The following is a 13,209-nucleotide window of genomic DNA, read 5'->3' as shown; positions in this document are numbered from 1 at the left end:
TTTTGCAATTTTCCAATTTTGCCCTTAATTCTCCTTACTTTCTTGCTGATTTCATGCCTCTGCCGTCCAGCCCAAATAGACCTTGGGTCTATTTGCTTTTTAAGCCCTCTTCCTTTTATCATTTAAGCTATTTAATCATTTCCCAAAATTTTGCATTTGTTACAATTTAGTCTTTTTTGTTCAATTAATTATCGGAACTTTAAAATTTCTTAACGAAACTTTAATACTAACTTTTTAACACTCCATAAATATTTATAAAAATATTTATGGCTCAGTTTAAAATCCCCGAGGTCTTGATACCTCATTTCGATTCTAATTATTTTAATATTTATTTCTAGTGCACTATTCACTATTTCAAAAATTTTCCTAACTTCATATTTAACTTATACTTACTAAATTAATAATATTTTCTACCCATTTGTCGAATTTAGTGATCTCGAATCACCGTTCCGACACCTCTGAAAATTCAAGCCATTACATTTTTTTTTCGTCGGATTTGTGGTCCCGAAACCACTGTTCCGACTAAGCCTAAAATCGGGCTATTACAATAGGGCTCTCCGTAACGTCAGGAGACAAAACCCAAGTCTGAGACAATATCTTCAATTGTTAGTTTATAAATATATTTATAAAAAAATTTACATATAGATATATGATGCTTTGATTAAAATGGTAACATTAAAATGTAGTACTTAAAAAAATACATTAAAAGATGCATTTGTTAGTTTGTAAAATGATTTTTTTTGCCGAAATTTTTGTAAATTAATTATTTTTTTATATTCAATTAATAGGTATTCATGCAGGATGTGTGAAATAATAAAGGTGGTCAAAATTCAACTACTACTACTCCATTAAATGGTGGTCTTGTGGCATGGCTGACCAGGCAACTCCCACAGTCCTATCACATTCAGCTGCTATCTCTACTTCCAACTTTTTTGTTTTCGATTATTTTGCCAACACTTTATAAATTAATTATATCCCTCTATTCTACTATATGCACCATCCACAAAAAGGTGGTCAGCTCAAGTTGATATATATGGGAAGTTCCAACTAGTTAATGTCTTTACTGCATATATTTAGAGGGCCAAACCCAGATTTATTACCAAAAAAAGAAGAAGAAGAGGGGGAGAGGGGAGAGGGGATGCAGTCAGCAGCTTTCGAAGATAAAATGTGTACAAATTAAGGGAGACAATGATATAAATCATTATAATGTGAAATGAAAAACCTTAATCACTGCGAATGTTATTTGTTTTTCTTTTTTATGGTGAAGGATAAGTTCTATCAACATAACAAAGATTTTGGTCTCAACATCAATAAAATATTATGACACGTTGACAATTGGCTATGCCACAACTCAAGCACGACATATTTGGAATGGTTGCAAGCACATAATATGATAAGGAAATTGGTCTCGGATGGTCCAAAGCGACGAGCAAAAATCAGCAAAAGAATCGAGCATTTACCAAACTAGAGAGGATGATAATACAATCATCCTTAAAATCATCTATAAAACTACTATTAAATGTATAAGCAAGACTAAAAAACGTGCTACTTCTAAAACTAAAGACTTATTAAATAATGGAAAAACAAACAAAAAAAACATATAAAATTTAAGACAAAACGAGTCTAAATCGGCAAGTGAAATCATTTATTATTCTAAAATACTCTCAAAACAAAAACTGGTTAAGAAGTTGACGAAAAGTCACCAACTTTCCAAAAAAAACTAGTGCGAATGCTATTTGCTTTTTTAAGTTGGTGTGGCTGATCCATATTTGCTTTAAAGCAATGGGAATTGGGAGGGCAAGATCCCAAAATTGACCAATATATATTCCTAACGCACGCCACGCATTGCGGGATAAGAAGTTCCCCTGATCAGATCTCAACTTTCCTTTTTGGGCTTCGAGTTGGGTCAATACTTAAATGTAATGACTGCTGAGTTTTGGTTTATAATAATTATAGTTTAGGGTTTCGTAGCCCAGTTTTGATGAAGCACTAAATTTGGGTCAAGATTAACAACAAGCTTAATAATAATAATAATTAAGAACAGCACTCACCAATGGGCCTTAATGGATTTTTAGAACGAAGTTAGAGAGGTAATTATCCAAATAGGGAAGATTACATGATCACATCCTCTACAATCTACATTTGGATTTCAACACCTTCACGTAATGCCCCCATCCTCATATATAACGACCCATTAAAACAAAACCTATTAAACCCACCCATTTCCATGGATGAAGTGATTGTGTAATTATTTGTTAGGTTCTGCGTTCGATCGAATTGGATAAAAAATTTTGAGTTAATCGAGTTCATGAGTTCTATTTTATCATTCTAACTCAATTTAAAAATTTTTCGAATTGAGTCAAGTGAAATGATATTCAAGTTGAGTCGAATCAAGTGAAATTGTTCGAGTTAAATTAAAAAAATTAAATATATCAAATAAAAATGTCGTTACAATATAACTAATTTTATGTTAGAGCACATAAATTTAAAATCATATATATTTGAAAAAAAATTCAAAGAAAAAAATGTAAAAAAAAGATACTTGAGTATGATAAGTTTGAATCGTTAATTAGGTTTCGAAATTATTATTTTAGAAAAAATTTAAAATTTCAATTTTTTTAAAAAATTTTAGAATTTTTAAAAATATAAATTTTGATTTTTTTATAAATATTTTGAATTTTTGAAAATTATTTTAATTGTTTTTGTAATTTTTGTTGTGTGAGAGACCAATTTACTTATTTTCAAAGTTGACAAGGACCAAAAGGGTATTTACACTAATCTGTTATTCGAATTGTGAAATTCAACTCGACTCAAACTCAAAATTCAAATCGAGTTATTCGAGTTAACTCGAATAATAACTCGAATAATACGAATAACTCAAATAACTCGATTCGATTAACTCGAAAATCGAAAAAAATTGATTTTTTCTAATCAAATCGAGTTTTGCTCACCCCTAGTATTTATGCAGCTAGCAGCAGGGATGAACAAAACTCAGTTAGATTCGAAAAAATTAGAAAAAAAATTGAATTTCTAGTTAATCGAATCGAACTATTTGATTTTTCCGAGTCAACTCGAATAAGTAATTCGAGTTTGAGTCGAATTGAATTTTACAATTCGAATAACATATTGGTGTAAATACCCTTTTGATCCTGTTAGTTTTGAAAATGAACAAATTGATCTCTCTCAACAAAAATTACAAAAAAAAAGTTCAAAATAATTATAAAAAATCCAAAATTTATAATTTTTAAAAACTTTAGAAAATCCAAAGAATATATAAAGTTAAAAGTTTAAAAATTTTCTAAAATAATAATGTTGGGACTTATTAATTAACTATTCAAGTTTATTATACAAAAGTATCTTATTTTTTCTTTTTAAAAATTCAAATATCTACAGTTTCAAATTTATGTGCTATAACATGAAATTAGCTATATTGTAATAAGATTTTAATTTGACATGTTTAATTTTTAAATTTAGCTCGAACAATTTCACTTAACTCGATTTGAAAAAATTTCAAATCGAATTAGAATAATAAAATAAAAATCACCAACTCAATTAACACAATTCTTTTACTCAATTCGATTAAACACTAGAACTCCCAAAGCTCCATTCTTTTTCTCTCATCACACAAACAAACACCACAATCTTAGGGGAAAGATGAGTTGAAAACTAACGCACACATATAGGGGACTATATATTCTCTTCACAAGTTTGTATATGAGTGGCGCAATGATAGTTGTCCCTGCCTGATGGGGCTTAGGGTTATGAACACATGGAAATTATTGCATCCCATTCAGAAAGCTAAACTCCAAACTTCATTTTATCCACTAAACTCATGCCATCCATCCATCCATCCATCTCAATAAAGCTATAAAACAAGCTAACACTATGTATCTTTCTCCTCAATTCAAGGCAAACAAAAGATTCCCATCACTCACATGTCTTGGACTTCAAATTGAAACCTCCAAACAATGACACCTTTTACCCACTTCACGGCTATTACCTGCGTGTTGGATTTACAAGTTAAAAGATTTAAGTAAATTAAGACTAAATTGACACAATATATAAAATCGAGGGTTGAAGTTGTTATTATGTCAATTTTAAGAGTGCGCTTGGTTGAGTGAAAAAGTGAAATGATAGGAAAAAAGAGTAGAAAAGTAGAAAGAAAATAAATTCTGAGTGTGCTTAGTTAGAAGAAAAGTGAAAGGAAAGACGACTATTTTTCATCCTGATGTATAAAAAAAATACTTTTTTTTTCAAATTGGAATGATGAAAGGAGAAAAAATAAGAGAGACGTACATGTTAGTTGAAAACTATGCATTTTTCAAATGTTTTATTTCCTCTCCTTTTGTTTTTTAACTCTACTAAGTAATGGAGAGAAAGAAAACTACTTTTTCTTTTCGTTTTTTCATCTTTTCTAATTTCTATCGAGCACACATATGAAAAGACAAATTATATTCTCCATCATTCTAGTTTTCTACCCCTTCAAATTTTCATCGTTCCAATTTTCTTTCCCCTCAACCAAGCAAAGCCTAAAAGCTACCCAAAAAAGACAAAAATAAATAGTTGAGTGATTATTTTGTAATTTTTCATATACTTGGACGATCAAAAAAGAAATTTACTTGTAATTGAATGACTACTACTATAGTTTACCCAAAATTTAATGTCCCTTAAATAAAATTTTGGATCCAAATCTTATAGACATGAAAAACTTCGTTGAGAATTTGTTGAAAGAGATAACTATAAACCCCAAATATGAACTATGAAACGGACATGTAAAATGCCAAAAAAGTTAATAATATTGAGAATGTTTATTTTGTTTTAAAAGTCTAATTCCACTTAACATAAAAATTTGATGAGAATACTCTTTACCTGCACAATAATTATATTTGAAAATAGGCAATTAAAAATCGTTCTAAAAAGCATGTAATCGTTAAACGATAATATATATATTCTTTGAACTACCCATAGACTCTCTCTAACTCATAAATAATAAGATGATGTGCTTCAACGTATTTGAACCTACGTTCTCTTGTATCGGCAACAAAACTAATGTCAATCAAGTTAAACGATAATTATTTGAGGATGATGTTACTTTCATTCTTCTTTCACATGATGTATCATTAATTTCAAAGATACTCTCTAGTACATGATCCCATAAAAACTATATATTAAAAGACTGTTTAATGATTCAAACACCTAATCATTAACTTATATTAAATGTGATCCATTCAGAAATAAATCATTTATTTGGATCTAATTTATTCCAACTATTTTTTTGATGTTAATCAAGCAACTGTGTTTCCATTATTTTAATAAACATTGCCTAATTCCCTTGTACCATTTTTACAGCATTTAATTAAGAATCTCAACTTTACATGACTATGAAGAAATACAAAAAATGTGAGAGATTTGGGGGTTAATTGTATCAAGCCACATGTCTTTTCTCCTTAAACTTAATGGGATTTGACTTTCATCTTCACTGCTCCCCAAGATTCCTCCACCTAATTTTTTTGTTTACTATTTAAATTTTCAATAAATTAATATTTAGTCGTATTAGTGAGATGATTAAATTTCTCGATCCACTCGGAAAATAAAAGGGTTTAAGTAAAAATATAAACTTGAAAAATAGGTTTGGGCAAAAAATAAGGCTCGTTTTCAAGTAAACTTTTTTGACCCAAGCTCGACCCGAATTTGTAAAAAAAAAAATGTTGTTTTCCTATGATTTTAATGTCATTTCATTGTTATATTGCTACTATTTTATTGTTATTATTTAGATATTGTATAACTCTTATTTTATTGTTAATTTTGCTATCATTTTAGATATATTTGCTTGTTAAGTTGCGCTTATTTTATAAATTTATTTTTAATTTATTGAAAAACATTTATTTTAATGTTTTTAGTGTGTTTAATGTTTTATATATTTTAAATTTATTTTTATATAAAAAAATCTAAAACAAATTTAATATGGGTGGACTAACTAGACCGGACTTGAACAAAATCTTAAATCTATTTTTCGGACCGAACTGAACCCAAACATATGAAATGGATTTGAAATTTTGTTACAACATGACCCGACCACCATGATCACATCTAGAGATGACATATATATAATAAAACGTGATTAATACATAATTTTAACTTAATAGTAGTAATGTGTTAAAACCAACGCGTATTGAGTTCTATAATAGCAACACATGTTAGCAAAACTCTAATTTAATTACCATTTTATTTTATTTTCATTTAAATAAATTATATTTAATAGAATATTAGTCTATTAATCCTAGAAATACATTTTTAGCGATGCAGATGTTCCTTCCTTGGGATTTGAGGAGACCCTAAACCCGAGATCAGCCGCGATTTCTGTTGAGAAAACTATGGATCTTGACTTTGACCCAAAGTCCTATAAGTAATTGGTTGGGTCTACCTATTATTGGTGTTCTCCAGTTCAGCTTATACTTCCCTCAACCCCTCGCCATAATTTCTTACCTGGTCTGACATGTACCGCCATCTCTTGCCACTGTGTGCCACGTGTTATACCTTTCATTTCATCTACTTGTACTAGACTGATGTCAACTTATGCCACGCTTCCAACCAAACCATTAAAATTTTAGGTTTTAAATTTTATTGGCAGGATCGGGTTTAGGTCAAATCGATATAAAATTTTAGATTTATTTTTTAAATTTTAACTCAATTTGATTTAAAAATAGAGCTAAAATTTTGTCTAAGTCTAACTCGAATTAAAAATGTTAAATCTTGGCCCGCATCGATTATATGAAATTTTTTTAAACTACCTTTTTATATCAAAATAAATTTTAAAAAATATAATAAATCAAATGCACTAAAAATATTAAAAATATATTTGTATTTAAATAAGACTGATATAGTTTCAACTTAGTAAGCAATATAATAACGAAATGACAAGAAAATAACAACAAAATAGAAAGTTCAGGTTGGATCAAGCTCGAACCAAAAAAAATCCTACCAAGGCCTAGCTCGTTTAGAAAGCAAGTCTTATTTTTTATTCAAACTTATTTTTGAAGTTTATATTTTTATCTAAACCCTCTTATATTTTAAGCAGGTCTAAACAAGTGACTCGCCCCATAATTAAAAAGGAAAAATATTTAAAAATGATTAAAAAGAAATTATAAATTATTATTGGAATTATTTCACTTTATATTCAAAAAATTTAAATGATATATATTTAATAAAAATATAAGGCAAGCGTGTTGCCAGCTGTATGCATGTTGGAGCATGTGGGTCCTTCATGCATTATGGAGTACATAATTTTTCTAAAAATTAATTTGGTTCCACACGTGGTATATTTTATACTATACTCATCTTAAATGTCCAAAACCATGTTTTCTTTAAGACCAAATTGGTTACAATGTAATTATTCTTACATGTTCAACAATTTTCAAAATTAGGATGGCTAAACATTCCATGAATCAAGTTCAAATAAAGAAAAAATAAATTAGAGAGAGGTGTCTATATTAAATTTCTCAAATTTTGATTTTAAATAAGATACTGATCCTCGCATGTCATAAGCTATTTGAGATCAATTAAAAAAAATTGAATTTGATTCAATATTTATTGAGTTGAACTTGAGTAACTTTGAACTGACAACGTAATACTTGATTCGAATGACTTACAAACTTAATTAAACTTTTGATTTTAGTATAATTTATACTACGCGTTATAATAAACGTCGATAATGACGATAGAATGATTGCAAAGCAACAAGAAAAAGGAAAAAAAAATAAGAACATACAGATTTTACGTAGAAATCTTTTCAGAAAAAAAATTATGTGCAGAGGAGGAGAAATTCACTAATGTTGAAAAAGAAATAACACAATAGAAGTTTCGAGTATATCTATTTAAGGGTCGAAAAACATTGTTCTAATCAAAGTCAAATAGAAGAAGTATGGATCTATACGGACTCAACTTATGACGTATGGTCCGTTTTGTGCTTAACGGGAATATGTAGTGGGATTCGAGTCATACAATCTCTAACACTATAACATTACATTTTTACCCTTATTATATAGGAAGGGCTTAAGTAGGAATGGATTCAAGCTTGAATACCAAGGAGCTTAATCGAGTTCAATTTTGTGTACGAAATTTGATAAATGAACTTGATTGAGCTCAAGCTATAGTAATCCGATTAAGTTTTGAATCACGCTCGAGTTTATAAATTAATATTCTATCAAGCTCGAATGAGTATTGAGCCTTGAATTTTGAGTTGAGTTCAAACTTGTCACTATTCGAATAGAGATTCCGTGCTCATATTTTATAAAAACTAAGAAGTTGGTCCATAATTTCTTGGTAAACACAAACTATAGGTTATTGCTAATTTATTATATAAATTATAGAAACGTTCATTCTTTTTTACTAATTTTTTCATATAAATTATAAAATTGTTAATTCTCGTTTTTAAATATATAAATATAGAAATATGAAAAATAACATAAATACATATATATATAAAAGCACCATTAAATATATTTAAGAAATTAAAATTAAAGAATAAAAACACGTGTTTAATTTTTGTTGATTCAATAAAATCGTAATAAAATTGAGGAGACAATCAAATAGAAATTTATGTACTAATTTTGAAGGGAAAAATAGAAGTAAAATAACCCGCGAAATAAAACCAGAGTCTTACGTGGCGAAATCCCAATTAAACGCAAAGGTGGACAGAAACGCATTGAAGCGGCGAAGAAACCTCCCACATTGCTAAGGAAAAAAGTTAAAATGAAAATAAAAAGATAAAACAATTATTAATAGAAAACAAAATAAGTAAATAAATAAAAATGGAGTGCGGTGAGCAGTAACAGGAAGAAGAAGATAGCAGAAAAGTATTAAATTGTCGTTTGTTTTTTTCCTTTTTAATAAAATATCCGCAGTTCAGAATAGAGAAAAATGAAACAGAGTATCCTCATTCTCTGTTCTTTTCTCCATTGATAAATTTGTTTAACGTCTTTGATTCCTTTTTGATTGGGTGGGATGGCGAAAACGGGGGTGTTGAGTTCGGATCCAACGGTGAGAGCGAAGGCAGTGGAACTGAAGAAAGAATTGCAGAGACTGGTTAGGACTATCGTCGACGACGATGATTACAGCATCCATGCCATCGATCGAGCTAAAGATGCTCTTTGTGCTTTGAGAGGCCTTATTATGTTCAATAAACGATCCTCGCCGGCCACCTTTAAGTTACGTGAAGCGGTGCCCTGTCCTGAAGAGTTCAAATGTCCTCTTTCTAACCAGCTTATGAGAGATCCTGTTATTTTAGCTTCTGGTCAGGTAATGAATGACCTTTGCTTTTGGATTGGTTTCTTCAAGATTGAAAGGAAAAGAAAGCGATGCTTTGAGATTTCATTTTTGGGTCTTTTCTTGATGAAGGTGGTTAGTTTGTTTCACTGTTTGGTGATAAGAAAATGCGGGTGCATGAAAATGATTTTTAGGTTGACATTCTTTGTATATTTTTCTTGTCTGCATTTCCGGTTACAATAAGAACTTCATGGCCACTTACGCGTGATTCAGATTAATTAGCTGAACTTGAAGATTTAGAAATACTACTATCTGAAGATTTCAATCCCTTTTTTTCTCAATATATATTTACTGTACAATATTTCAATATGGCGAATGTTATTGCTCGATCTTTCTGTTTTAGAGACTTGAATTCTGGGAATGCATGAATTTGCTTGTATAATATACTGAGGATTCAAGTTCACCACTTGGATTGTTTGTTCTAGTTTATGTTAAAAATGGATTTATTGACTCTTTGTGGAGCTTGGTTCTTGATTTGGTTTCATTTGGATTTGCAGACATATGACAGACCCTTTATCCAGAAATGGCTGAATGCGGGCAATAGGACTTGCCCTAGAACCCAACAAGTTCTTTCTCACACGATTCTCACTCCCAATCACCTGATCAGGGAGATGATATCGCAGTGGTGTAAGAGTCAGGGGATAGAACTGCCGAACCCTGTACAGTGTGGTAGGGAGGAGGGCATCACGGAAGCAGAGTGTGACCGTTTCTTTTCTTTGCTCGACAAGTTGTCCGCTGCAGTGCCTGAACAGAAGGAAGCAGCAAAGGAGCTTCGTTTGTTGACAAAAAAGGTGCCTTCATTCCGAGCTCTTTTCGGTGAATCCGTTGATGCCATTACTCAACTGCTCACCCCGCTCACTAGATGCAACTCTCAGAGTGGTGTTCACCCTGATCTCCAGGAAGATGTGATTACGACACTCTTGAACCTTTCGATCCATGACAGCAATAAGAAGCTTGTTGCTGAAACACCAATGGTTGTTCCCCTTCTTATGGAAGCACTGAGATCTGGAACTATTGAAACAAGGAGCAATGCAGCTGCGACCCTTTTCACTCTATCGGCACTTGATTCTAACAAGGTTCTTATTGGTAAATCTGGTGTCTTAAAACCTCTCATTGACCTTCTAGACGAGGGTCATCCGTTGACAATGAAAGATGTTGCTTCTGCAATATTTAACCTATGCATTATCCATGAGAATAAGGCAAGAGCTGTGAGGGATGGTGCAGTAAGTGTCATTTTAAAAAAGATTGTGGATGGTGTGCATGTAGATGAATTATTGGCTATCCTTGCAATGCTTTCGACCCATCAAAGGGCTATTGAGGAAATGGGGGAGCTTGGAGCAGTTCCTTGCTTGCTTCGTATTGTCAGGGAGAGCAATTGTGAACGGAATAAGGAAAATTGCATCGCAATCCTGCACACCGTCTGTCTTAATGATCGAACCAAGTGGAAGGCACTAAAGGAAGAAGAGATTAGCTACGGAACAATATCTAAGCTTGCTCAAGATGGAACTTCGAGATCCAAGAGAAAGGCTAATGGAATTCTCGAAAGACTAAGAAGGGCTATTAATATTACTCATACTGCATGAAGATATCACTTGATGCAATATCGCCAAGTGCATCATCTGTAAATTCTGTTTCCAACACCCGGTCACCACTTCCGCGTATCAGCAATCTGATCTTGTAAATTATTGTCCCTCATCAGAGTTTTAATCTCTGGTTTAACGGTTAGCTGCCGCTGTTAATAAAAACGTTGGGAGCTTATGTTTATGAGATGTTCTCTTTGTTTCATCCAATAACTTGTAAGTTGTTTTCCTTTGCATCCACACACACCTGTTCTTATTTGAATACCAATCATGCATTAGATTCTTTTTTCTTCTTTTTTTTTGTGTAGATCCAACAGTTTGTACACAATTCACCTGGCCATTTTTAGCAGCTTCTTGAATTTTACTTGCCACGTATAAACTTGAACCCTTTTTTCTACACTAGTTGCATGATATCTCATCCTTCATTCCTGGATTTATGGCAGAAAGATTTAATCTTCTAACTTGTGCATTGTCCTTAGTGTTGTCCATAACCAATTCATCGTATGACGACGTAGATACTTTGAAATTTTGTTGCATTAGTACATGTTGGCTCTATCACTCGGAGGAATGAATGGTTCTTAGATATGGAAGGGGACGAATGTGTCCATATTGAATGGTTTGTTGATTTCTGGTGTTGTGGTCCAACCAATTGGCAGCCTCCCAAAGTCTTCAATGTAACAGTTACCGCCCTAAATAGAGTGATGCAGAAGCCTAGTTCCTTCTTGTTCTCGTCTCCTTAACCTCCTTGGTTGAAACTGGGTTTATGATAGTGACTTGTATCCATCATTTTCATAAATGTATTATTTCATTGCAGTACTTGAAAATCCTGAAATGTTGGTGCCCAAAATTTTGAAGATAATGGTAAAAGTACAGAGAGAGGTCGTTAATGGGTCTACCATGTGCCTTGCCAACTGCATTGGTCGATACTTGCTCCTAGCCTTACAAACTGAAACGCGCATGCTTTGTCTGCCCGCAGCTCTCATACCCTTTATCCTCTACACAGGATCCGATTGGTGACTGCTGTTTCTACCAATAAAATATATCAAATTCCGAGGTTTTGGCTTGAGAAACTTTGGAATTTCATGTTAAAATCTCACAAGTATGGGTTTGAGTTGAGTTTAAGTGAATTAATGTTGTTTGTAGTTATTTGGATGAATCATTGTTGTTGATGTGATACACTATAATTGGTTCATGTGCTGGCTTTTCTCATTGCAAATTCCAAAGCATTTGCGAAAGACATGAATATAAATAAGAAACAAAATCATGTGTATTGAAGTGACCTTTCTGATAAGAAAGCAAAGAAAAGGAGTGAATTAGGTAGGATTGCAGATCCACACATAAATGCAAATTCCTAAATTTCCCTTTTCTATATTTGAACTTCCTCTGGGTTCTCTAGGAAAAAGCCTTCTCTGGCTTTTACTCCCATTTATCCCCAAAAAAAATTCTGAATTTTATCTTTCTACTTTATAAAAATTAGGAAATTAGTTCTATTGTGAGTACACACATCAAATTGTAATTAATTAATTAATTAATTAATGTAGATACACTAATTCTTTAACTTTTATAAAATACATTGATAAAATTTACAATTTAACCTGATCTTCTTCCTTTTTTGAAAGCCGATCTTAGGTGACGTTTGGTATGATGGAAAGTAGTCACTTTCTTGGAAATTTAATAAATTGAATGTCAATTTTTATTTACTTAGAATTTAACCTTCCTATGAACATGGCAATATGATTTCCATGATAAAATGTGGGAAGAAAACTTTTCCATGTAGATTGGAAAGTTAAAATAATATTGATGCAAAATTAACCCTATTTTATATTGATTTATGGTATTGGTTTGTCGATAAACATAAAAAAAAGAAAGAAAGAAAGAGAGAGAAGCTATTGCCCGCTTCCTTTATCCTAACTCTTACTATTTGATTTTCTCTATTACTCTTGATAGATTCTTCGCAAATATTATATATATACATTCTTCTTAAATTTATTCCAAAATACACATAATTTTTTTATGTGTATTATTAAGACAAATTTGCTTTCAATTAACATTATAAATTAAAAAAATAATTAAAATTTATTATTAACTATTTAATCCAAATATTTTTTAAGAATAAAGTTTATTATAAAAATTAAATACAATAATATTATCTTTTATTTAATAAGCATAAATTCGTAAATTACCATTACATTCCTAGGAGAGTACTTAGTGAACCAAACGTGCAACTTTCCTAGAATTTTAATCAATACATTCTAATATATACCAAACGCTGTAAATTAACTTTCTCGACAGTCACATTCTATTG

At 31.2% G+C, this 13,209-nt stretch overlaps 1 protein-coding gene across 1 annotated transcript; it reads left to right on the top strand.

The window, feature by feature from the left end:
- Nucleotides 1-8,701: 8,701 nt before the first annotated feature.
- Nucleotides 8,702-11,088, top strand: LOC121219549 (U-box domain-containing protein 9). Its single transcript, XM_041097851.1, has 2 exons — nucleotides 8,702-9,297; nucleotides 9,822-11,088. The coding sequence occupies exons 1-2, from the start codon at nucleotides 9,004-9,006 to the stop codon at nucleotides 10,905-10,907; spliced, it is 1,380 nt and encodes a 459-aa protein (XP_040953785.1). The 5' UTR covers nucleotides 8,702-9,003; the 3' UTR covers nucleotides 10,908-11,088.
- Nucleotides 11,089-13,209: the final 2,121 nt, after the last annotated feature.

Source organism: Gossypium hirsutum, chromosome D07, assembly GCF_007990345.1.
Source record: "Gossypium hirsutum isolate 1008001.06 chromosome D07, Gossypium_hirsutum_v2.1, whole genome shotgun sequence".
NCBI lineage: Eukaryota > Viridiplantae > Streptophyta > Magnoliopsida > Malvales > Malvaceae > Gossypium > Gossypium hirsutum.
Note: the sequence above shows the minus strand (reverse complement) of the source record. Positions and strands in the feature narration are given on the sequence as shown.